At 57.0% G+C, this 25569-nt stretch overlaps 1 protein-coding gene and 1 long non-coding RNA gene across 3 annotated transcripts in view; both read left to right on the top strand.

Annotated features, from left to right (window-relative positions):
- Positions 1-23672, top strand: part of LOC132384073 (reticulon-3-like) — a 53133-nt gene extending 29461 nt beyond the window's left edge. For both annotated transcript variants that reach the window (XM_059955390.1, XM_059955391.1), the window contains 6 exons: positions 5246-5453; positions 13581-13719; positions 16133-16202; positions 17705-17751; positions 18046-18104; positions 21618-23672. In XM_059955390.1, the coding sequence (XP_059811373.1) occupies positions 5246-5453; positions 13581-13719; positions 16133-16202; positions 17705-17751; positions 18046-18104; positions 21618-21660 (566 nt within the window). In that variant the 3' untranslated portion in view covers positions 21661-23672. The remainder of the gene's footprint in view (positions 1-5245; positions 5454-13580; positions 13720-16132; positions 16203-17704; positions 17752-18045; positions 18105-21617) is intronic.
- On the top strand, positions 530-3868 carry LOC132384080 (uncharacterized). The gene is made up of 2 exons (XR_009508842.1): positions 530-1269; positions 1484-3868. It is a non-coding gene; the product is annotated as an uncharacterized LOC132384080 (long non-coding RNA).
- Positions 23673-25569: the final 1897 nt, after the last annotated feature.

Genomic DNA, 25569 nt, shown 5'->3' with positions numbered 1-25569 from the left:
GTGGAGCTTGCCTCGGTCTGTGAACCGCCCTCGAGTGGAGCTTGCCTCGGTCTGTGAACCGCCCTCGAGTGGACCTTGCCTCGGTCTGTGATCCGCCCTCGAGTGGACCTTGCCTCGGTCTGTGATCCGCCCTCGAGTGGACCTTGCCTCGGTCTGTGATCCGCCCTCGAGTGGACCTTGCCTCGGTCTGTGATCCGCCCTCGAGTGGACCTTGCCTCGGTCTGTGATCCGCCCTCGAGTGGACCTTGCCTCGGTCTGTGAACCGCCCTCGAGTGGAGCTTGCCTCGGTCTGTGAACCGCCCTCGAGTGGAGCTTGCCTCGGTCTGTGAACCGCCCTCGAGTGGAGCTTGCCTCGGTCTGTGAACCGCCCTCGAGTGGAGCTTGCCTCGGTCTGTGAACCGCCCTCGAGTGGAGCTTGCCTCGGTCTGTGAACCGCCCTCGAGTGGAGCTTGCCTCGGTCTGTGAACCGCCCTCGAGTGGAGCTTGCCTCGGTCTGTGAACCGCCCTCGAGTGGAGCTTGCCTCGGTCTGTGAACCGCCCTCGAGTGGAGCTTGCCTCGGTCTGTGAACCGCCCTCGAGTGGACCTTGCCTCGGTCTGTGAACCGCCCTCGAGTGGAGCTTGCCTCGGTCTGTGAACCGCCCTCGAGTGGACCTTGCCTCGGTCTGTGAACCGCCCTCGAGTGGACCTTGCCTCGGTCTGTGAACCGCCCTCAAGTGGAGCTCGCCTCCCGTGTCCGCGAGCTGCGCTGATCTCGGAGCAGATTTCCCCACCGAGGACCACTGGCACCGGAAAGCAGCATCCCTCATCGGGAACCCCGCCACCCAGGCCGTGTTCTCTTCTTGCTGCTGCCATCGGGCAGGAGGTACAGGAGCCTCAGGACTCACACCCACAGGTTCAGGAACAGTTATTACCCCTCAACCATCAGGTAGAAGGTACAGGAGCCTCAGGACTCACACCCACAGGTTCAGGAACAGTTATTACCCCTCAACCATCAGGTAGAAGGTACAGGAGTCTCAGGTCCCACACCACCAGGTTCAGGAACAGTTACTACCCCTCAGCCATCAGGTAGAAGGTACAGGAGCCTCAGGACACACACCACCAGGTTCAGGGACAGTTATTACCCCTCAACCATCAGGTCCCACACCACCAGGTTCAGGAACAGTTATTACCCCTCAACCATCAGGTAGAAGGTACAGGAGCCTCAGGACACACACCACCAGGTTCAGGGACAGTTATTACCCCTCAACCATCAGGTCCCACACCACCAGGTTCAGGAACAGTTACTACCCCTTAGCCATCAGGTAGAAGGTACAGGAGCCTCAGGACTCACACCACCAGGTTCCGGGACAGTTATTACCCCTCAACCATCAGGTCCCACACCACCAGATTCAGGAACAGTTATTACCCCTCAACCATCAGGTCCCACACCACCAGATTCAGGAACAGTTATTACCCCTCAGCCATCAGGTCCCACACCACCAGGTTCAGGAACAGTTATTACCCCTCAACCATCAGGTCCCACACCACCAGGTTCAGGAACAGTTATTACCCCTCAACCATCAGGCTCCTGAACCGATGTGGGTAACTTCACTCGCATCTACTGTGAACTGATTCCATGACCTAAAGACCCAATTTCGAGTTCTTGTGTTAACTATTTTATTTGCAGTTTGCCAGCTTTAGGCATATTGATAGATTAATCCTTCTTTGATCAGTCAAAGTGAATTTGTTATTGGAGTACGTGTAGGTCACTTGACAATACCCTGAGACCCATCCAGTACAGCCAGTCTTGAAACAGAGGCTTGGACTGTGTGCAGGAGAGCTATCTCAGCTTATCTTTCCTGTTTGATCTTTGGCCTCACAGTTTTTTTTAATTATATTTTTATTTAGCATGGGATTCGAGCGTCACTGGCATTTATTGCCCGTCTTTAATTGCTGATAGCTGAACTGGGAGTTTGCTAGGCCTTTGAGTGGCCAGACCTGCTAATGTCCATGGGCCAGACAGGGTCGTGATGAACCAGATGGGGTTTTATGCCAGCCTTGTAGATTTGCCCTCATTCACCACAGGAACGCTGTCGTGGGAGAGCAGCATTCTTCACCAAACCATACTCTCTTGCTGCTGCCATCAGGCAGGAGGTACAAGAGCTTTAATCCCACACCACCAGGTTCAGGAAAAGTTATTACCCCTCAACCATCAGGCTCCTGAACCAGTGAGGATAACCTCAACTCTGAACTGATTCCATCGGGAAGGAGGTACAGGAGCCTCAGGTCCCACACCACCAGGTTCAGGGACAGTTATTACCCCTCAGCCATCAGGTCCCACACCACCAGGTTCAGGAACAGTTTTTACCCCTCAGCCATCAGGTCCCACACCACCAGGTTCAGGGACAGTTACTACCCCTCAACCATCGGGACCCACACCACCAGGTTCAGGAACTAATCACCCCTCAACCATCAGGTCCCACACCACCAGGTTCAGGAACAGTTATTAACCCTCAACCATCAGGTCCCACACCACCAGGTTCAGGAACAGTTATTACCCCTCAACCATCAGGTAGAAGGTACAGGAGCCTCAGGACACACACCACCAGGTTCAGGGACAGTTATTACCCCTCAACCATCAGGTCCCACACCACCAGGTTCAGGAACAGTTACTACCCCTTAGCCATCAGGTAGAAGGTACAGGAGCCTCAGGTCCCACACCACCAGGTTCAGGAACAGTTATTACCCCTCAGCCATCAGGTAGAAGGTACAGGAGCCTCAGGTCCCACACCACCAGGTTCAGGAGCAGTTATTACCCCTCAGCCATCAGGCTCCTGAACCAGTGAGGATAACCTCAGCTCTGAACTGATTCCATCAGGAAGGAGGTACAGGAGCCTCAGGTCCCACACCACCAGGTTCAGGAAAAGTTATTACCCCTCAACCATCAGGCTCCTGAACCGGTGAGGATAACCTCAACTCTGAACTGATTCCATCGGGAAGGAGGTACAGGAGCCTCAGGTCCCACACCACCAGGTTCAGGAAAAGTTATTACCCCTCAACCATCAGGCTCCTGAACCGGTGAGGATAACCTCAACTCTGAACTGATTCCATTGGGAAGGAGGTACAGGAGCCTCAGGTCCCACACCACCAGGTTCAGGAACAGTTACTACCCCTCAACCATCAGGTCCCACACCACCAGGTTCAGGGACAGTTAGCACCCCTCAACCATCAGGTCCCACACCACCAGGTTCAGGGACAGTTATCACCCCTCAACCATCAGGTCCCACACCACCAGGTTCAGGGACAGTTATCACCCCTCAACCATCAGGTCCCACACCACCAGGTTCAGGGACAGTTATCACCCCTCAACCATCAGGTCCCACACCACCATGTTCAGGGACAGTTATCACCCCTCAACCATCAGGTCCCACACCACCAGGTTCAGGAACAGTTATCACCCCTCAACCATCAGGTCCCACACCACCATGTTCAGGGACAGTTATCACCCCTCAACCATCAGGCTCCTGAACCGGTGTGGGTAATTTCTCATCCCAACGGTGAACTGATTCCACAGCCTACGGACTCACTTCCAAGGACTTCTTACAACTGGTGTCTGCGTGCGTCGTCGTCTTCTCCACGTTGTTGTGGGGCTTTCATGTGTAGTTTTCTTTCACAAACTCCACACTATCGTCCTGAGAATGCCTGCAAGAAAAAAAAATGAAGCCTCGGGGTTGTAGATGGTGACACCTACTTAGTTTGATGGTGAATCTTGCTTTAATATTTTAAATCCTGGAGTCGCTCTCGTGCTCCCTCACTCAGAGCCTCCTTGCACCTCTCTCCCTGGACTAGGTGGGAACTTCACGGTGAACATGTTGGGGGGGGGGGGGGGCAAGAGTGTGCCTTCTGTGTGTTATCTTTGCCCCAGACTCCAGTATCTGCAGTCATATGTTCCCTGACCCCCCCCCCCCCCCCCCCGGCATGTTCCGGGAGAAGAGGCAGGAAATCACTAAGACTGAAAATCTTCTTGGGCTCCTCACCGCGACAGTAGCTCGTTAGAGTCCTCTGTCCTGGGTCGCCCCCGGGGACGAGGCCTCTTGGAGCTCTGCAGCTTGGAGTTTTTAGGAGATGGGGCTGCCAGCCTCCACGTTTCACGGCACAAGTCCAAAGTAAATTTATTACCAAAGTACATGTGTGTCACCATATACAACCCTAAGATTCATTTCCTTACGGCAGACACAGTAAATGCATGGAATAATAACCATAATAGGGTCAATGGAAGACCAGACAGCGCACAAAAGACAACAAACTGTTCAAATACAAAAAGAGAGAAGAAAGAAATAAAAAATAAACAATAAATATCGAGAACAAGAGACAGAGTCCTTGAAAGTGAGTCCATAGGTTGTGGGAACAGTTCAGTGTTGGGATGAGTGAAGTTGTCCCCTCTGGTTCAGGAACCTGCTGGCTGAAGGTTAATAACTGTTCCTGAAACCGGTGGGGTGGGTCCTGAGGCTCCTGCACCTCCTTCCTGATGGTCGCTGTGAGAAGAGAGCATGGCCTGGGTGGTGGGGATCTCTGGTGATGGATGCTGCTTTCCCGCGACAATGTACACTGTACACTGCGGACGCTCTGTGGTCAAAGCAACACGTACAACAAGTTGGAGGAACTCAGCAGGTCGGGCAGCATCCATAGAAACGAGCAGTCAACGTTTCGGGCCGAGACCTGACGAAGGGTCTCGGCCCGAAACTGCTCGTTTTCACGGACACTGCCCGACCTGCTGAGTTCCTCCAGCTTGTTGTACGTGTTTCGTGTCGGTGTGCTCAGTGGTGGGGAGGGCTTTACCCGTGACGGACTGGGCCGTACCCACTACTTCTGGCAGGATTTTCCATTCGGGGGGGGATTGGTGTTTCCGTACCAGGCCGTGACACAGCCAGTGAATGTTCCCTCCGCCAAGCTTCTTTCGATGTTTGTCACAAACCGCATTTCCTGACCATCGGGTTGTCCCCTTCCCACCCGCACGTAGGCAGAGGCTACAGAGAGCAAAGGGCTGCTGATTCTGGAGTCCCTCCAACATTTTGTGTGTGTGTGTTGAACTTGCATCTGCCTGCCTGCTCTGCACTTTGTCGCTGTGACACTCTATTCTGCTCTCTGTTACTGTCTAACCTTGTTCCACCTCAACGCCCTGTGTAATGATCTGACCTGTGTGAAATTTTCAGTGCATCTTCGTGCAATAATAAACTGATTTAAGTCTGCCCCCTTTGTCCGCAGTGAAGGATCTGATCTACTGGACTGATCCCAAGAAGACGGGCCTGGTGTTCGGCTCGACACTGACCCTCCTGGTGTCGCTGGCGGTTTTCAGCGTGGTCAGCGTGCTGGCTTACCTCGTGCTTGCTCTCCTGGCCGTCACCATCAGCTTCCGCGTCTACAAGTCCGTCATCCAGGCCGTGCAGAAGACCAATGAGGGAAATCCTTTCAGGTAGGGGCTGCCCGCGGGGGGGGGGGGGGGGCAGGGCCGTGGAGTCGCTGTCTTTGAGGGAGGGTGGGGGCGGAGAGATTCAGGCGGACGGTTATTAGCACTCGGGAGTATCGTGAGCGATTTTGGGGGCCCTTATCTAAGAAGAGATATCCTGCCATTGGAGGGGGTCCGGAGGAGATTCATGGGAATGAAAGGGTTAACGTATGAGGAGCGTTTGCCTCTGGGCCTGTTCTCACTGGAGTTTAGAAGAATGTGGGGAGAATCTCTTTGAAACTTGTCGCGTGGTAGGTTACTTATGAAGATTCGGCCGCCAGGTATACATGGTGAGGTAGTAAATTAGATTAGACATTGGGAGAGGCCAGAGAGTGGTAGTGGAGGATTGCTACTCTGAGTGGAGGCCTGTGACTAGTGGTGTGCCACAGGGATCAGTGCTGGGCCCATTGTTATTTGTCATCTATATCACTGATCTGGGTGATAATGCAGTAAATTGGATCAACAAATTTGCTGATGATACAAAGATTGGAGGGGTAGTGGACAGTGAGGAAGGTTTTCAAAGCTTGCAGAGGGATCTGGACCAGTTGGAGGAATGGGCAGAAAAATGGCAGATGGAGTTTAATGCGGACAAGTGTGAGGCATTACACTTTGGAAGGACAAACCAAGGTAGAACATACAAGGTAAATGATCGGGCACTGAGGCGTGCAGTAGAACCGAGGGATCTGGGAATACAGATACCAAATTCTCTAGAAGTGTCACCACAAGTAGATAGGGTCGTAAAGAGAGCTTTTGATACATTGGTCTTTATAAATCAAAGTGTTGAGTATGAGAGTTGGAATGTTATGGTGAGGTTGTATAAGGCATTGGTGAGGCCGAATTTGGAGTATTGTGTGCAGTTTTGGTCACCGAATTACAGGAAGGATATTAATAAGGTTGAAAGAGTGCAGAGAAGGTTTACAAGGATGTTGCCGGGACTTGAGAAACTGAGTTACAGAGAAAGGTTGGATAGGTTAGGACTTTATTCCCTGGAGCGTAGGAGAATGAGGGGAGATTTGACAGAGGTGTTTAAAATTATGATGGGTATAGATAGAGTGAATGCAAGCAGGCTTTTTCCACTGAGGCCAGGGGAGAAAAAAAGACAGAGGACATGGGTTAAGGGTGAAGGGGGCAAAGTTTAAAGGGAACATGGGGGGGGGGGAAGCTTCTTCACACAGAGAGTGGTGGCAGTGTGGAATGAGCTGCCAGAAGTGGTAAATGCAGGCTCACTTTTAACATTTAATAAAAACTTGGACCGGCACATGGATGAGAGGTGTATGGAGGGATATGGGCCAGGTGCAGGTCAGTGGGACTAGGCAGAAAAATGGTTTGGCACAGCCAAGAAGGGCCGGAGGGCCTGTTTCTGTGCTGTAATGTTCGATGGAATATTGAAAGGTCCAGACAGAGAGGATGTGGAGAGGATGTCAATACAGAGAGTCCACAACCAGAGGGCTTAGCCTCAGAATAGAGGGGTGCACATTCGGCAGCCAGAGGGTGGTGAATCTGTGGAACACATGGCCACAGGAAGCTGTGGAGCCAGTGGGTACTCTTAAAACAGGTTGACAGACTCTTGGTTAGTCGGGGTGTCAAAGGTTACGGAGAGAAGGCAGGAGAACGGGGTTGGGAAGGAAAATAAATCGGCCGTGATGGAATGGAACAGCAGATGCGATGGGCTGAATGGCCTAATTCTGCTCCTATTGCTTGTCGTCACCCTTCCGAGGCTGTGACCCCCGGTGCTGGACGTGTCAGTCACAAGGAACGTCGTCCCTGCCCTGAACTGCTGACGTACCAGGAGCGTAGGCAGCCTTCTACCCCGGGGGTGGGTCACGGGATGCGACCCTGGCGGACGTTGCCCTCTCCGGGGGGGCAGAGCGTAGTGGTGGTAGGCAGCCGTCTACCCCGGGGGTGGGTCACGGGTTTGCGACCCTGGCGGACGGTGTCCTCTCTGCGGGGGGGAGAGCGTAGTGGTGGTAGGCAGCCGTCGACCCCGGGGGTGGGTCACGGGATGCGACCCTGGCGGACGGTGCCCTCTCCGGGGGGGGGAGAGCGTAGTGGTGGTAGGCAGCCGTCGACCCCGGGGGGTGGGTCACGGGTTTGCGACCCTGGCGGACGGTGTCCTCTCCGGGGGGGGGGGGAGAGCGTAGTGGTGGTAGGCAGCCGTCGACCCCGGGGGGTGGGTCACGGGTTAGCGACCCTGGCGGACGGTGTCCACTCCGGGGGGGGGGGGAGAGCGTAGTGGTGGTAGGCAGCCGTCGACCCCGGGGGGTGGGTCACGGGATGCGACCCTGGCGGACGGTGCCCTCTCCGGGTGGGGGGAGAGCGTAGTGGAGGTAGGCGGCCGTCGACCCCGGGGGATGGGTCACGGGTTAGCGACCCTGGCGGACGGTGCCCTCTCCGGGGGGGGGGGAGAGCGTAGTGGTGGTAGGCAGCCGTCTACCCCGGGGGGTGGGTCACGGGTTTGCGACCCTGGCGGACGGTGCCCTCTCCGGGGGGGGGAGAGCGTAGTGGTGGTAGGCAGCCGTCGACCCCGGGGGGTGGGTCACGGGTTTGCGACCCTGGCGGACGGTGTCCTCTCCGGGGGGGAGAGCGTAGTGGTGGTAGGCAGCCGTCGACCCCGGGGGGTGGGTCACGGGTTTGCGACCCTGGCGGACGGTGCCCTCTCCGGGGGGGGAGAGCGTAGTGGTGGTAGGCAGCCGTCGACCCCGGGGGGTGGGTCACGGGTTTGCGACCCTGGCGGACGGTGCCCTCTCCGGGGGGGGAGAGCGTAGTGGTGGTAGGCAGCCGTCGACCCCGGGGGGTGGGTCGTGGGTTTGCGACCCTGGCGGACGGTGCCCTCTCCGGGGGGGGGGGGAGAGCGTAGTGGTGGTAGGCAGCCGTCGACCCCGGGGGGTGGGTCACGGGTTTGCGACCCTGGCGGACGGTGCCCTCTCCGGGGGGGGGAGAGCGTTGTGGTGATAGGCAGCCGTCGACCCCGGGGGGTGGGTCACGGGTTTGCGACCCTGGCGGACGGTGCCCTCTCCGGGGGGGGAGAGCGTAGTGGATGTAGGCAGCCGTCGACCCCGGGGGGTGGGTCACGGGTTTGCGACCCTGGCGGACGGTGCCCTCTCCGGGGGGGGGAGCGTAGTGGTGGTAGGCAGCCGTCGACCCCCGGGGGGGTGGGTCACGGGTTTGCGACCCTGGCGGACGGTGTCCTCTCCGGGGGGGGGGGGGGAGAGCGTAGTGGTGGTAGGCGGCCGTCGACCCCGGGGGGTGGGTCACGGGTTTGCGACCCTGGCGGACGGTGCCCTCTCTGGGGGGGGGGAGAGCGTAGTGGTGGTAGGCAGCCGTCGACCCCGGGGGGTGGGTCACGGGTTTGCGACCCTGGCGGACGGTGTCCTCTCCGGGGGGGGGGGGGGGGGAGAGCGTAGTGGTGGTAGGCAGCCGTCGACCCCGGGGGGTGGGTCACGGGTTTGTGACCCTGGCGGACGGTGTCCACTCCGGGGGGGGGGGAGAGCGTAGTGGTGGTAGGCGGCCGTCGACCCCGGGGGGTGGGTCACGGGTTTGCGACCCTGGCGGACGGTGTCCACTCCGGGGGGGGGGAGAGCGTAGTGGTGGTAGGCAGCCGTCGACCCCGGGGGGTGGGTCACGGGTTTGCGACCCTGGCGGACGGTGCCCTCTCCGGGGGGGGAGAGCGTAGTGGTGGTAGGCAGCCGTCGACCCCGGGGGGTGGGTCACGGGTTTGCGACCCTGGCGGACGGTGTCCTCTCCGGGGGGGGGAGAGCGTAGTGGTGGTAGGCAGCCGTCGACCCCGGGGGGTGGGTCGTGGGTTTGCGACCCTGGCGGACGGTGTCCTCTCCGGGGGGGGGGAGAGCGTAGTGGTGGTAGGCGGCCGTCGACCCCGGGGGGTGGGTCGTGGGTTTGCGACCCTGGCGGACGGTGCCCTCTCCGGGGGGGGAGAGCGTAGTGGTGGTAGGCAGCCGTCGACCCCGGGGGGGTGGGTCACGGGTTTGCGACCCTGGCGGACGGTGTCCTCTCCGGGGGGGGGGGGGGGAGAGCGTAGTGGTGGTAGGCGGCCGTCGACCCCGGGGGGTGGGTCACGGGTTTGCGACCCTGGTGGACGGTGTCCTCTCCGGGGGGGGGGGGGGGGGAGCGTAGTGGTGGTAGGCAGCCGTCGACCCCGGGGGGTGGGTCACGGGTTGCGACCCTGGCGGACGGTGTCCTCTCCGGGGGGGGGGAAGAGCGTAGTGGTGGTAGGCGGCCGTCGACCCCGGGGGGTGGGTCACGGGATGCGACCCTGGCGGACGGTGCCCTCTCCGGGGGGGGGAGAGCGTAGTGGAGGTAGGCAGCCGTCGTCCCCGGGGGGTGGGTCACGGGTTTGCGACCCTGGCGGACGGTGTCCTCTCCGGGGGGGGAGAGCGTAGTGGAGGTAGGCAGCCGTCGACCCCGGGGGGTGGGTCACGGGTTTGCGACCCTGGCGGACGTTGCCCTCTCCGGGGGGGGGGGGGAAGAGCGTAGTGGTGGTAGGCAGCCGTCGACCCCGGGGGGTGGGTCACGGGTTTGCGACCATGGCGGACGGTGCCCTCTCCGGGGGGGGGGAGAGCGTAGTGGTGGTAGGCAGCCGTCGACCCCGGGGGGTGGGTCACGGGTTTGCGACCCTGGCGGACGGTGCCCTCTCCGGGGGGGGGAGAGCGTAGTGGTGGTAGGCAGCCGTCGACCCCGGGGGGTGGGTCACGGGTTTGCGACCCTGGCGGACGGTGCGGACAAGGCAGGAACCGGGTATTGATAGTAGATGATCAGCCATGATCTCAGAATGGTGGTGCAGGCTCGAAGGGCCGAATGGTCCACTTCTGCACCTATTGTCTATTGTAAACCAATTCCTCCTCGCCTCGGTTCTGAATGGACGCCCCTCCATTCTGAGGCTGTGCCCTCAGTGGTCTGCTGAGGCTCTGCATCGGTCAGGGCCGAGCACGGACGTTGCATCCTCACTGTGTTGGAATGTAAACCGGGGCAAGCTGTTGCCCGTGTGGCAGGCTCCCCCTCTCCACGCGCCAGTTGAACCCAAAGGACCGGCGGGGACCGATACAGGTTGGCACAAGGAGCCGCCGGTCGGCGTAGGACTGCCCTGGGGATTCCCCCCCCCACCCCGGGGTTCACTCCCGAAGCCTGCCCGTGGGTGGGTGGAACCACAGGGCAGCGGAGGCTTGAGATCGGAGTTTTCCTTCCAAATGAGCTGCCGGCCGAGTGGCTGACGAGCCCAGGCAACGGGTCTTGCGGAGTCGGTGACCCGCCTTTGCCCCTTCTCCTGGCAGTAGGAACGGTAGCTGAGCCACGCGTGAAGGCCCGGAGCCTGGGCTGGGTTGTCCGGGGCTGATTGAGGAGCAGAGGAGAGTACGGAACAGGCCACTCGGCCCACAGTGTTGTGCTGACCCGGCTGAAAAGCAAATCAAAAACCCCCAAACATTAATCCCTCTTGCCCACACATTGCCCATGTCCCTCCATTACATTAGAGTCTCATAAGACACGTTTGGACGGGCACGTGGATGTGAGGGAGATGGAGGGATATGGACATGGTGTAAGGAGGAGGGATTGGTGTTTGGGGGTCTTTTGATTTGCTTTTTAGCTGGTACAGCACAACATTGTGGGCTGAATGGCCTGTCCTAGGATCCGTTCTCAGAAATCTGCTCTTCCTCTCTCCCACATCCCATGGAGGGTCTTCAGTGGAGGCCGTGCCCTCGCTGGGAGCGGATCTTTCCGGGTTTCTGCTCGTACAGGGTGACGTGGTTCTGGGTAGCGTCACACTTTACGGCCGCAGCTCTGAGAGCTGGTTTCAGGCCTCACTGCTGCCCCCGAGGGTTTGTACGTTGCCCCCCCCACCAGCCTCCCGTCGCCACGCGGATTCCCTCCGGCTGTTCCGCTTTCCTGCCACACTCACAAAGATGGAAAGGACCGTCCAATGCAAGAGTAGACTCTGGGCCATTCGGCCCATCAATCTGCTCCGCCATTTCATCATGGCTGATCCATTTTTCCTCTCAGCCCCGATCTCCTGCCATCTCCCCGTATCCCTTCATGCCCTGACCAGTCAAGAATCTGTCAACCTCCACTTTAAATATACCCAATGACTTGGCCTCCACAGTTGTCAGCAACGAATTCCACAGATTCACCACCCTCTGGGTAAAGAAATTCCTCCTCATCTCCATTCTAAATGGATGCATCTGGTCCTAGACTCCCCCACTACAGGAAACATCCTCCCCACATCCACTCTATCTGTGTCCTCTGGTCCTAGACTCCCGCACTATAGGAAACATCCTCTCCACATCCACTCTATCTGTGTCCACTGGTCCTAGACTCCCCCACTATAGGAAACATCCTCTCCACATCCACACCATCTGTTTCCTCTGGTCTTAGATTCACTCACTACAGGAAACATCCTCTCCACATCCACTCTATCTGTGTCCTCTGGTCCCAGACTCCCCTACTATAGGAAACATCCTCTCCACATCCACTCTATCTGTGTCCTCTGGTCCTAGACTCTCCCACTACAGGAAACATCCTCTCCACATCCACTCTATCTGTGTCCTCTGGTCCTAGACTCCCCCACTATAGGAAACATCCTCTCCACATCCACACCATCTGTTTCCTCTGGTCTTAGATTCACTCACTACAGGAAACATCCTCTCCACATCCACTCTATCTGTGTTCTCTGGTCCTAGACTCCCCCACTATAGGAAACATCCTCTCCACATCCACTCTATCTGTGTCCTCTGGTCCTAGACTCCCCCACTATAGGAAACATCCTCTCCACATCCACTCTGTGTCCTCTGGTCCCAGACTCCCCTACTATAGGAAACATCCTCTCCACATCCACTCTATCTGTGTCCTCTGGTCCTAGACTCTCCCACTACAGGAAACATCCTCTCCACATCCACTCTATCTGTGTCCTCTGGTCCTAGACTCCCCCACTATAGGAAACATCCTCTTCATATCCACTCTATCTGTGTCCTCTGGTCCTAGACTCCCCCACCACAGTAAACCCACTCAATCAAGGACTTTGACCATTCAATAGTTTTCAATGACTTTTCCCCCACCCCTCATTCTTCTGAACTCTAGTGAGTGGCCCGGAGCCATCAAACACTCCTCATGTGACAAGCCAGTCAATCCTGGAATCATTTTCATTAAACCTGCTTTGAACCCTCTCCAATGTCAGCACATCCTCTCTTAGATAAGGGGCCCAAAGCCGCTCACAATTCTCTAAGTGAGGCCCCACCAGTGCTTTATAAAGTCACAACATTACATCCTGGCTTTTATATTCTAGTCCTCTCGAAATGAATGCTAACATTACATTTGCCTTCCTCACCACCGACTCAACCTGCAAGTTAACCTTCGGGGAATCCTGCACAAGGACTCCCCAAGCCCCTTTGCACCTCAGATTTTTGTATTTTCTCTCCATTTAGAAGATAATCAGCCCCTTCATCCCTTCTACCAAAGTGCGTGACTGTGCACTTCCCGACACTGTATTCCGTCAGCCATTTCTTGGCGCATCCTCCCAATCAGCCTTTGTGCAGACCCTCCGCTTCCTCAAGACCACCTGGCTCTCCACCTATCTTCACAGCTTCTGCAGGCTTTGCAACGAGTCCACCAGTCCCACCGTCCAGGTCATTGAAGTATAGCGTTAAAAGGATCAGAGCCACATGGGCCCCCGTGGAACACTGGCAGCTGGCCGGAAGAGGCTCCCTTCGTTTCCAGTCTTTGCCTCCTCCCAACCAGCCACCGCTCTGCCCAGCGTTCACTCTGTGTTTTGAAATACCTGTCCAAAAACAAGGTTGATCTTTTACTTTCAGCTTCATTTGAACTCGTCAGCTTATCCAGAGAAGTCATGGCGACGAATGCTTCCAGTGTCGAACTCCCCACCCCCCCACCCCCGCCCGTCTCTCTCTCTCCTCCCTCTTTCCTGAAGCAAATGAAAATGGGTCATTGGAAGTCTTCCTGGCCCATCTCATCTGGCTTGCGAAGCGCTGACCCTGGGGGGAGGGGTGGGGGTCTCTGCTTTCCAGAAGCCGCCCCATTCCGTGGCTGGGAAGTACATCCTGACCTTGTCCCCCTCCTCCTCCTCCTCCGCAGAGCCTATCTGGAGCAGGACGTCACCATGTCTCCGGACGCCTTCCGCAGGTACTGCGACACCACCCTGGCGCACGTGAACCGGGCCCTCAAGTACCTGGTGCAGCTCTTCCTGGTCCAGGATCTGGTGGACTCGCTCAAGGTCAGTTCCACTGCCCGCTGAGTTAGAGGCTCCTGTTTGCGACGTCTCCTGTTCCGTTCGCCTCCCGCCGCTCCCAGTGTCCTAACACTTTTACCGAGGGTTGTTCGATCGAGGAGCTCCTGTCCCCGACGACCTGCACTAATATTTGGTTATTTCCCTATGGTGAGGCCAGGGGGGTTCCACAGACCCCCTTGGCTCCAGGGTGGAGGTCGGGAAGCTTCAGGCTCAGGGATTTGGGAACCATCTGCCCCCCCCCCCCTCCTCCCCCAACAAATAAATGTCGGGAATTTCAATCAACACACCACAGAAAGCAGCCTATCACAGCTCGGGGCAGCGACTGCTCCGAGCGAGGGGAAACCTCAGAGATTTGCGGAATCGGCCACCCCTCAGGTAAAGACCCCGCCCACCCCGGGCGTCCTCTCGTCTCCCCCCTCCCACTGGGCGGAAGTTTGGAAGTGCTGACCGTCGCTGTCGTAGACAGCTCCTGTCCCCCCGTCGTCTGACTCCTGAACGGACCTCTCACGCATGGAGTGACTCTCCGTCCCACAGCCTACCTCGCTGTGGACCTTGCACGTTGTCCGTCTGCCTGAATCTCCTGTGTTTATGCTGATCAGATCTCTCCTCTCCCATTTTCCTATCATCTGTACGCCACTCTTAAGAGAGACCCGAATTTCTGGGCCTCCATCACACCCCTGGCAGACCATTCCACACACCCATCACTCTCTCTGTAATAAATAAATAGTTTCGACCTCTAACATTCCCCACCCCCACATACTTTCTTCCAATCACCTTAAAAATGTCCCCTTGTATGAGCCATTTCCACCCGGGGAAAAAATTCTCTGGGTGTCCACTCGATCTGTGGCTCCTACCTTCTTGTAGACCTCTATCAAACCACCTCTCCTTCGCTCCAGAGAGAAAAGCCCCAGCTCGCTCAACCTCTCCTCACAAGACCTGCTCTCGAATCCATCCTGGTGAATCTCCTCTGCACCCTCTCTAATCCAGGCAGCATCCTGTTGAATCTCCTCTGCATCCTCTCTAATCCAGGCAGCATCCTGGTGAATCTCCTCTGCACCCTCTCTAATCCAGGCAGCATCCTGTTGAATCTCCTCTGCACCCTCTCTAATCCTGGCTGAATCCTGGTGAATCTCCTCTGCACCCTCTCTAATCCAGGCAACATCTTGTTGAATCTCCTCTGCACCCTCTCTAATCCAGACAGCATCCTGGTGAATCTCCTCTGCACCCTCTCTAATCCAGACAGCATCCTGGTGAATCTCCTCTGCACCCTCTCTAATCCAGGCAGCATCCTGGTGAATCTCCTCTGCACCCTCTCTAATCCAGGCAGCACCCTGGTGAATCTCCTCTGCACCCTCTCTAATCCAGGCTGAATCCTGGTGAATCTCCTCTGCACCCTCTCTAATCCAGGCAGCATCCTGGTGAATCTCCTCTGCACCCTCTCTAATCCAGGCAGCACCCTGGTGAATCTCCTCTGCACCCTCTCTAATCCAGGCAGCATCTTGGTGAATCTCCTCTGCACCCTCTCTAATCCAGGCAGCATCTTGGTGAATCTCCTCTGCACCCTCTCTAATCCAGGCAGCGTCTTGGTGAATCTCCTCTGCACCCTCTCTAATCCAGGCAGCGTCTTGGTGAATCTCCTCTGCACCCTCTCTAATCCAGGCAGCATCCTGGTGAATCTCCTCTGCACCCTCTCTAATCCAGGCAGCGTCCTGGTGAATCTCCTCTGCACCCTCTCTAATCCAGGCAGCATCCTGGTAAATCTCCTCTGCACCCTCTCTAATCCAGGCAGCGTCCTGGTGAATCTCCTCTGCACCCTCTCTAATTCAGGCAGCATCCTGGTGAATCTCCTCTGCACCCTCTCTAATTCAGGCAGCATCCTGGTGAATCTCCTCTGCACCCTCTCTAATCCAGGCAGCATCTTGGTGAATCTCCTCTGCACCCTCTCTAATCCAGGCAGCACCCTGGTGAATCTCCTCTGCACCCTCTCTAATCCAGGCAGCATCTTGGTGAATCTCCTCTGCACCCTCTCTAATCCAGGCAGCACCCTGGTGAATCTCCTCTGCCCCCTCTCTAATCCAGGCTGAATCCTGGTGAATCTCCTCTGCACCCTCTCTAATCCAGGCAGCATCTTGGTGAATCTCCTCCGCACCCTCTCGAAAGCCTCCTCATCCTTCCCGTAATGAGGTGACCTGAACCGAACGCAAAACAGTGTGGTCTGACCAGGCTGTAACCTTACCTCGCGCCTCTTGAACTCAATTCCTCGACGAACAGAAGGCCAACACACCAGAGGCCTTCTTAACCACCCCACCAACACGCGCGGCAGCTCATGTGAAGCCCGAGGTCCCCATTCCTCCAGACGGCGAACCGTTAATGAACCCGTGACCGATTCTCTCTGCAGCTCGCGGTTCTGATGTGGCTGATGACATACGTTGGCGCAGTGTTTAACGGATTGACCCTTCTCATCCTGGGTAAGGCAGACTCTTGTCGATTCTGAGGCTCTACCAACTTTTTAACCTACTCCAAGATCAATCTGAGTGTCCCCTCCCACAAATCCCTCCACTTTTCTATCAGCCGTGTGTGCACCTAAACACCCCCAATGTATCTGCCTCCACCACACCTGAATTATTTGGGTTTCAACCCCCTTCCTTTCCAGTGCTGATGAATCTTCTCAACCTGTGATGTTATTTCCCTCCATAGATGCTGCCTGACCTGCCGAGTCCCTCCAGTATTTTGTGTGTGTGTTGCTCTGGGTTTCCAGCATCTGCAGATTTTCTCTTGTGTTTATGCTGACTCCAAGATCAATCTATCCCTTCCCTCCCACATCCACCTCCATTTTCCCATGTGCCTGTCCAAGAGTCTTTTAAATGTCCCCAGTGTGTCGGCCTCTCAACCACCCCTGGCCGGGCGTCCCACTCAGCAGGTCAGGCAGCGCTTGTGGAGAGGAACTTTGGGCCAACACCCTTCATCCTTCAAGGAAGGGGGCAGAAGCCAGAATAAGGTGGGGGGGAGACAGGGATGAACACTGGGAGGTGATGGGTGAGACGTGAGGGGGAAGGTGGGAGGGTGGGGGAGAGGGGTGATGAAGTGAGACACTGGGAGGTGATGGGTGAGACCAGGTGAGGGGGAAGGTGGGAGGGTGGGGGAGAGGGGGATGAAGTGAGACACTGGGAGGTGATAGGTGAGACCAGGTGAGGGGGAAGGTGGGTGGGTGGGGGAGAGGGGGGATGAAGTGAGACACTGGGAGGTGATGGGTGAGACGTGAGGGGGAAGGTGGGTGGGTGGGGGAGAGGGGGATGAAGTGAGACACTGGGAGGTGATGGGTGAGACGTGAGGGGGAAGGTGGGTGGGTGGGGGAGAGGGGGGATGAAGTGAGACACTGGGAGGTGATGGGTGAGACCAGGTGAGGGGGAAGGTGGGTGGGTGGGGGAGAGGGGGGATGAAGTGAGACACTGGGAGGTGACGGGTGAGACCAGGTGAGGGGGAAGGTGGGTGGGTGGGGGAGAGGGGGGATGAAGTGAGACACTGGGAGGTGACAGGTGAGACCAGGTGAGGGGGAAGGTGGGTGGGTGGGGGAGAGGGGGGATGAAGTGAGACACTGGGAGGTGACAGGTGAGACCAGGTGAGGGGGAAGGTGGGTGGGTGGGGGAGAGGGGGGATGAAGTGAGACACTGGGAGGTGATGGGTGAGGGGGCAGGTTGGGGGGAACAGCATCTGCAGACTCCTGCACCACAGAAGAAGAGGACATGTCCTGGGTGCTGGGGCAGGTGGTGAGTTGAGATTACAACCCCCCACCTTTTCCCCCCCCCACCCCCGTACCAGACAGTCAGGACGCTCCCCCTCCCCCTCCCCCAAGTACTGTGATCGTGTCCGTGTGAGGGCTGGCCAGGAGGAGGTGGGGGAGGGGGGAGATGATGGGTTGAGGTGTGAGGAGGTCATCTCTGACGGCGTTTGTTCTTTCTGCCTCATCCAGCTCTCCTGGTGACGTTCAGTGTTCCCGCTGTCTACAAGAAATACCAGGTGAGTCCCGGGCCAGCCCAGCCGTCTCACCCAGCTGCTCCGCTGGTCCCCGGAAGGGGCGGTCGCTGGAGTGAAATTGGGGGGTGGGGGTCAGTAAGGGCTAGTAGAGGAATGGGCAGCAGGGGCAAAATGCCCTGTTCCCCTGCCTCCCTCCCCGGTCCGTTGATCCTCGTGGGGTGCTAGGCTCCCTGTTCCCGCTGGAGTCGCAGAGGAGACCAGCCTGTTGGGGAGGGGTGGGGGCGCGAGCAATCTCTCCTCTCGCTGCTGACGGTTCTGATTCCTGCTCTGTTCCAGACGGAGATCGACCACTACGTGGAGATGGTTCAGAAGCAAATCAGCTGTGCCACTGGGAAGTGAGTGCCACCTTGGGGCCGTCCCGAAATCACCAGCCCGGCAGTGAACCTCTCCGCCATTACCTCCTGAGGGCTGACTTCTTTAATGAGGGGCTGGGATTCGTTTGGGGACTGACACGGGGCTGTGGGGAGAGAGTGGGACAGTGGTATTAGTTTTGAGACTGACACGGGGCTGTGGGGAGACAGTGGGACAGTGGGATTAGTTTGGAGACTGACACGGGGCTGTGGGGAGAGAATGGGACAGTGGGATTAGTTTGGGGACTGACGGGACTGTGGAAAGAGATTGGGATAGTGGGATTAGTTTGGGACTGATATGGGGCTGTGGGGAGAGAGTGGGGCAGTGGGATTAGTTTGGGAACTGACACAGGTCTCTGGGGAGAGAGTGGGCCAGTGGGATTAGTTTGGGTACTGACACAGGGCTGTGGGGAGAGAGTGGGACAGTGGGATTAGTTTGGGTACTGACACAGGGCTGTGCGGAGAGGGTGGGACTGGGATTAGTTTGGGGACTGACACGGGGCTGTGGGGAGAGGGTGGGACTGGGATTAGTTTGGGGACTGACACGGGGCTGTGGGGAGAGGGTGGGACTGGGATTAGTTTGGGGACTGACACGGGGCTGTGGGGAGAGGGTGGGACAGTGGGATTAGTTTGGGGACTGACACAGGGCTGTGCGGAGAGAGTGGGACAGTGGGATTAGTTTGGGGACTGACACGGGGCTGTGGGGAGAGAGTGGGACAGTGGGATTAGTTTGGGTACTGACACGGCTGTGCGGAGAGAGTGGGACAGTGGGATTAGTTTGGAGACTGACACGGGGCTGTGGGGAGAGAATGGGACAGTGGGATTAGTTTGGAGACTGACACGGGACTGTGGGGAGACAGTGGGACAGTGGGATTAGTTTGGAGACTGACACGGGGCTGTGGGGAGAGAGTGGGACAGTGGGACAGTGGGATTAGTTTGGAGACTGACACGGGGCTGTGGGGAGAGAGTTGGACAGTGGGATTAGTTTGGGTACTGACACAGGGCTGTGCAGAGAGAGTGTGACAGTGGGATTAGTTTGGAGACTGACACGGGGCTGTGGGGAGAGAGTGGGACAGTGGGATTAGTTTGGGTACTGACACAGGGCTGTGCAGAGAGAGTGTGACAGTGGGATTAGTTTGGGGACTGACACAGGGCTGTGCAGAGAGAGTGTGACAGTGGGATTAGTTTGGAGACTGACACGGGACTGTGGGGAGACAGTGGGACAGTGGGATTAGTTTGGAGACTGACACAGGGCTGTGGGGAGACAGTGGGATAGTGGGATTAGTTTGGGGACTGACACGGGACTGTGGGGAGAGAATGGGACAGTGGGATTAGTTTGGAGACTGACACGGGACTGTGGGGAGACAGTGGGACAGTGGGATTAGTTTGGAGACTGAAACGGGGCTGTGGGGAGAGAGTGGGACAGTGGGATTTGTTTGGAGACTGACACGGGGCTGTGCAGAGAGAGTGTGACAGTGGGATTAGTTTGGAGACACACGGGGCTGTGGGGAGAGAGTTGGACAGTGGGATTAGTTTGGGTACTGACACAGGGCTGTGGGGAGACAGTGGGATAGTGGGATTAGTTTGGGACTGATATGGGGCTGTGGGGAGAGAGTGGGGCAGTGGGATTAGTTTGGGAACTGACACAGGTCTCTGGGGAGAGAGTGGGCCAGTGGGATTAGTTTGGGTACTGACACAGGGCTGTGCTGAGAGAGTGTGACAGTGGGATTAGTTTGGGGACTGACACGGGGCTGTGGGGAGAGAGTGGGACAGTGGGATTAGTTTGGGTACTGACACAGGTCTCTGGGGAGAGAGTGGGCCAGTGGGATTAGTTTGGGGACTGACACGGGGCTGTGGGGAGAGAGTGGGACAGTGGGATTAGTTTGGGTAATGACACAGGGCTGTGCGGAGAGAGTGGGACAGTGGGATTAGTTTGGAGACTGACACGGGGCTGTGGGGAGAGAATGGGACAGTGGGATTAGTTTGGAGACTGACACGGGACTGTGGGGAGACAGTGGGACAGTGGGATTAGTTTGGAGACTGACACGGGGCTGTGGGGAGAGAGTGGGACAGTGGGATTAGTTTGGAGACTGACACGGGACTGTGGGGAGACAGTGGGACAGTGGGATTAGTTTGGAGACTGACACAGGGCTGTGGGGAGACAGTGGGATAGTGGGATTAGTTTGGGGACTGACACGGGACTGTGGGGAGAGAATGGGACAGTGGGATTAGTTTGGAGACTGACACGGGACTGTGGGGAGACAGTGGGACAGTGGGATTAGTTTGGAGACTGACACGGGGCTGTGGGGAGAGAGTGGGACAGTGGGATTTGTTTGGAGACTGACACGGGGCTGTGCAGAGAGAGTGTGACAGTGGGATTAGTTTGGAGACACACGGGGCAGTGGGGAGAGAGTTGGACAGTGGGATTAGTTTGGGTACTGACACAGGGCTGTGGGGAGACAGTGGGATAGTGGGATTAGTTTGGGACTGATATGGGGCTGTGGGGAGAGAGTGGGGCAGTGGGATTAGTTTGGGAACTGACACAGGTCTCTGGGGAGAGAGTGGGCCAGTGGGATTAGTTTGGGTACTGACACAGGGCTGTGCTGAGAGAGTGGGACAGTGGGATTAGTTTGGGGACTGACACGGGGCTGTGGGGAGAGAGTGGGACAGTGGGATTAGTTTGGGTACTGACACAGGGCTGTGCGGAGAGAGTGGGACAGTGGGATTAGTTTGGAGACTGACACGGGGCTGTGGGGAGAGAGTGGGACAGTGGGATTAGTTTGGGGACTGACACGGGGCTGTGGGGAGAGAGTGGGACAGTGGGATTAGTTTGGGGACTGACATGGGACTGTGGGGAGAGAGTGGGACAGTGGGATTAGTTTGGGGATCGACACGGCTGTGGGGAGAGAGTGGGACAGTGGGATTAGTTTGGAGACTGACACGGGGCTGTGGGGAGAGAGTGGGACAGTGGGATTAGTTTGGGGACTGACACAGGAATGTGGGGAGAAAGTGGGACAGTGGGATTAGTTTGGGGACTGACACAGGGCTGTGGGGAGAGAGTGGGACAGTGGGATTAGTTTGGGGAATGACACGGGGCTGTGGGGAGAGAGTGGGACAGTGGGATTAGTTTGGGGACTGACACGGGGCTGTGGGGAGAGAGTGGGACAGTGGGATTAGTTTGGGGACTGACACGGGGCTGTGGGGAGAGGGTGGGACAGTGGGATTAGTTTGGGGACTGACACGGGGCTGTGGGGAGAGAGTGGGACAGTGGGATTAGTTTGGGGACTGACACGGGGCTGTGGGGAGAGGGTGGGACAGTGGGATTAGTTTGGGGACTGACACGGGGCTGTGGGATTGAGGACCCAGAGGCAAATTTGAATAATTCTCCCTCCTGGCTGTGACTTGGGGCTGTGAAACAGGTTGTGCCTGCCCTTTCACCCCCTTCCCTTTCCTCCCCTACTGATACTGATTTTTTTTTTCCTTCACATTTTCCCACAGAATCCAGGAAAAACTGCCGGGCACAAAGCGGAAGACTGAGTAAACAGCTGGACTCCCACTCCAGGAAATTGTGCTCCCCACACCCCCCCCCCACATCAAGCTACTAAACCTCCACCCCCCAGCCCACGTGTGTTTTGAAATTAAAACGCTGAATGCCCATGTTATGATCTGTACTGTCGTCACCAGTCTGCTGTGATGGGTCACCGAGGCCTCACCTCCCCACCCCTCCTCCCTCCACACACGGGGGGGTGGGGGCAGAGTGGGGAAAATGAGGAGCGTGGTCAGTATTACCCGTCAGTGCACTAGCTGAGAACAACATTCCTCATCAGCTTCTGTCGAAATAAGATTTTATATATGAATATATATATTATAATATACGTGTGTATATAAATGTTATAAATATGTCCTCCTCTGGAAACAACTGTCTGTGACATCTGCTGTAGATTTCTGGGCGAGGAAGGGGTAAAGGTCACTGGCTGATGGCCTCTCTCCCCCCCCTCCCCTTTAATTGTGGAAGCATTTCAATGTGTGTGCTCGATGCTGTAAGTGGACCCAGGATCGGGGGTGACCGACTGTAAAAGGGTCTCTCTGGGGCTAGAACTGTGTGTCTGAGTGACGGTCTGTGTGTAGGAGTGTGCCTTCAAGGCTGCTTGCCCCCCCCCCCTCTCCCTTGCGGGGTGAAGGCCGGGCGTGCGCCGTTTCCCCACACACCTCGTCCCCCTCGCACCCTGCAGGCTTACCGTGGTGAGGGAAGCGGGTGGATCAGAATGGTGGGACAATTACCCTCGCTCTCCCCACCCCACCACTGGTGCGGGAGGGCACGCCAGCCTTGGCAGTTAGCTGATTCTGTGGTTCACCGGCCAACTCGATGGAGGGGTTGTGCCAGGGAGCAAAATTCCTTTAGTTAGATACACTGGCCCTTCCCTAACAACTGTTAACCGATGAAGAGATGGGTGGGGGCAGTGTGAAATGGGAATATCATTAACCCCAGTAATCGAGAGGGTACGAAAAAGCACGGCGGTTTAAAACTCCTGTTGTCATTTCAATTTGCAGAGCTGTTGAGTTTGGAGTTAAAAGAAATCACTGGTTTGTGGTTTGACTGTGGGGGGGAGGGAGAAAGTCACCCCCCCCAAGGGGTGATTGCAGTCCATTCCTTTACCAGCCCTGGGAACCGGCCCCACGGGAGTGTGATGATCCCACCTCACCAGTGTTACCGCCACTGTTGTGGGGGAGATGCTGTCTGACCCTGGCCTCCTCTTACCCTCCCCCCCCCACCTAAATTCCAGGCGCTGATCTCTCCACCAGCCTGCCCTGTTAACCCGTTGTCTACAATCTCTGAGCGAGCAGGGTGGGGAACCGGGTCCGCAGTCTGCCCCCACCATCCTTCCCCACCAGGATGGACAGGAAGCTGGTGTGTGTGTGTGTGCCATTCAGCCCATCGAGCCTGCTCTGTCATTCCATCGTGGCTGATTTATTTTCCCTCTCAACCCCATTACCTAACCAAGAACCGAGCAACCTTTGCTTTAATGGCTCCACAGCCATCATCACGCTCTGGCCGAAGAGAAGTCCCTCTATTCTGAGGCTGGACGCTCTGCTCCTGGCCTTCTCCTTCCCCCCCCCCCCCTCCCATTGGAACCATCCTCCGCCCACCTCAGCATTCCGATATCCGACAGGTTTCAGTGAGTTTTCACCCCAATCCTTCTCGACTCCAGCCGATTCAGACCCGGAGGCATCCAATGCTCCTCACAGGTTAACCCCTTCCGGGATAGTTCTCGTGAACCCCCCCCCCCCACCCCACCCCCTCACCACCACCGCGGGAAACACGCGTGTTCGCACACGCTCACGGGGCCGAGTTTCGAGGCCACATTCTGCAGCGAACGTGGGTGAACTGCCAGGGCTGGGTGTGAGGGTAACGGGGCGGCCCGAGGAGGTGAGTGTGTGTCTGTGAGAGCGAGATTACACGAAGGCACCGGAAAGTAGGCGATTCCTGCGGGGGTGGGGGGAATAAAACTTACTGTGATGTTGTCGGTAATAAATTCTGCCCCTGTTGTTTAAGCTGCCCTGAGTACGTGAGTTCTTTTCGGCCGCGTCTTCGTCTCGTTGCGCGACCTCTCAAACGTGTGGGAACTCGCCCCGGGTGAGGGTTCAAACCTCGGCCTCCGAAGCCCCGTCGGCCGGCTGCGGTCTGTGTCCGGGGGTGGGAGTCCGTCTCGATCGCCCTTCCGCTGGGAAAGATGGACGATGCCTGTGGCTCGGTCGCCGAGCTCACGGTCAGCGGGGCAGCGATCCGGGCTCTGATTCCCGGCGCCCGTGTGGCTCTCGCCGTGACCGCGTCCCTCCCACGTTCGTGTTGGCGAGCCGTGAGCACGGTGGTGGCTGCCGGCTGCCCCGTAGGTTGTTGGGGCGCAAAAACGGCGCATTTCACCAAGCTGCGATGCACTTGTGACAAATAAAGCGAATCTTTACCTTCACACGTTGGGGTGAAACACTGCCTCCACAGATGCTGCCCGACCTGCCCGGTTTTGTGTGTGTTCAGTGAGCGGACCAGTTATCAAAGTGCGTGTTTGTTCTGGACAACCCTGCGGTTCGTGTGATTCAGAGTGATTAGGAAGAAACGATAATGGAGACCCTGGCTCACTGCCCACCCTCCGTTATCTCCGCCTCTTCGACCACGTCCTGACCCAGACACGGTACCATAGCCATGCCTCTGCCTCTCCCCCCTTTCAACGTCGTTATCTCTGCAGTTCTTTCATGCGTATCTCCTCCCCCTTTTATCTTTCCTCTGATTGGTTTTCCACCTGGCGCCTCTATGCCCTCTCCCCTCCCCTATCTCTATTACTGGGCTTCGGCCCTCTCTGCCCCCCCCATTCCTGATGAAGGGTCTCGGCCCGAAACGTTGGCTACTCTTTTCTCACGGATGCTGCCTGACCTGCTGAGTTCTTCCAGCGTTGTGTCCGTATTCTATGATCCACAGCATCTGCAGTTGTATTTTTGTGCGGACAGTTCAGTGCTGGGGGCGAGTGAAGTTACCCCCTCTGGTTCAAGAGCCTGATGGTTGAGGGGTAATAACTGTTCTATAAGTGTGTGTGTGTGTGTTATACCTTTCAAGGAGGCGGTTCCCTCCCCCCCCACCTTCTCAAGGGGCAAATTGGAGATGGTAAATGCTGGTCATGTCCAATGCCCCACTTGGCAGATCCTTCTCGGAAAGTGCGTGAACTTGTGAACCACCTTCCTTGCACTTTGACCTCTTGCTGGTTCTACATCCATTCGGGAGGGGCAAGCACAAGGGATTCCGCAGACGCACACAAAATGCTGGAGGAACTCAGCAGGGCGGGCCACGATTTATTATCCCCGTCATCCGCCTTCTCCCGATACCCTGCGGTGCTCTGAACTGATCAACCAGCCATCAGCCTCTGCTTGGAATAAATACATCGAATGATTTGGCCTCCACCGATGTCTGTGGCGACCCGTTCCACGTGTCCCACATGTAGACCGTGGGGAGGCGGCACGGCGCCAGCGACCCGGGTTCAATTCCTGCCCGAAGGAAGCCTGCACATCCTCCCCTTGGCCGTGCGGGCTTCCTCCCACAGTCCAAAGACGCACCGAGTGCTGGGTTAATTGGTCATTGCACACTGTCCTGTGATTAGGCCTGCGTTAAATCGACGGGTTGCCAGGCAACAAAGCTCAAAGGGCCGTTATTTCAAGCTGCAGCTCAATAAAATAAAACATAGAAACATAGAAAATAGGAGCAGGAGTAGGCCATTCGGCCCTTCGAGCCTGCACCGCCATTCAGTATGATCATGGCTGATCATCCAACTCAGAACCCTGTACCTGCTTTCTCTCCATACCCCCTGATCCCTTTCGCCACAAGGGCCATATCTAACTTCCTCTTAAATATAGCCAATGAACCGGCCTCAACTGTTTCCTGTGGCAGAGAATTCCACAGATTCAC

Source organism: Hypanus sabinus, chromosome 31 (genome assembly GCF_030144855.1).
Source record: "Hypanus sabinus isolate sHypSab1 chromosome 31, sHypSab1.hap1, whole genome shotgun sequence".
In the NCBI taxonomy this organism is placed as follows: domain Eukaryota; kingdom Metazoa; phylum Chordata; class Chondrichthyes; order Myliobatiformes; family Dasyatidae; genus Hypanus; species Hypanus sabinus.
Note: the sequence above shows the minus strand (reverse complement) of the source record. Positions and strands in the feature narration are given on the sequence as shown.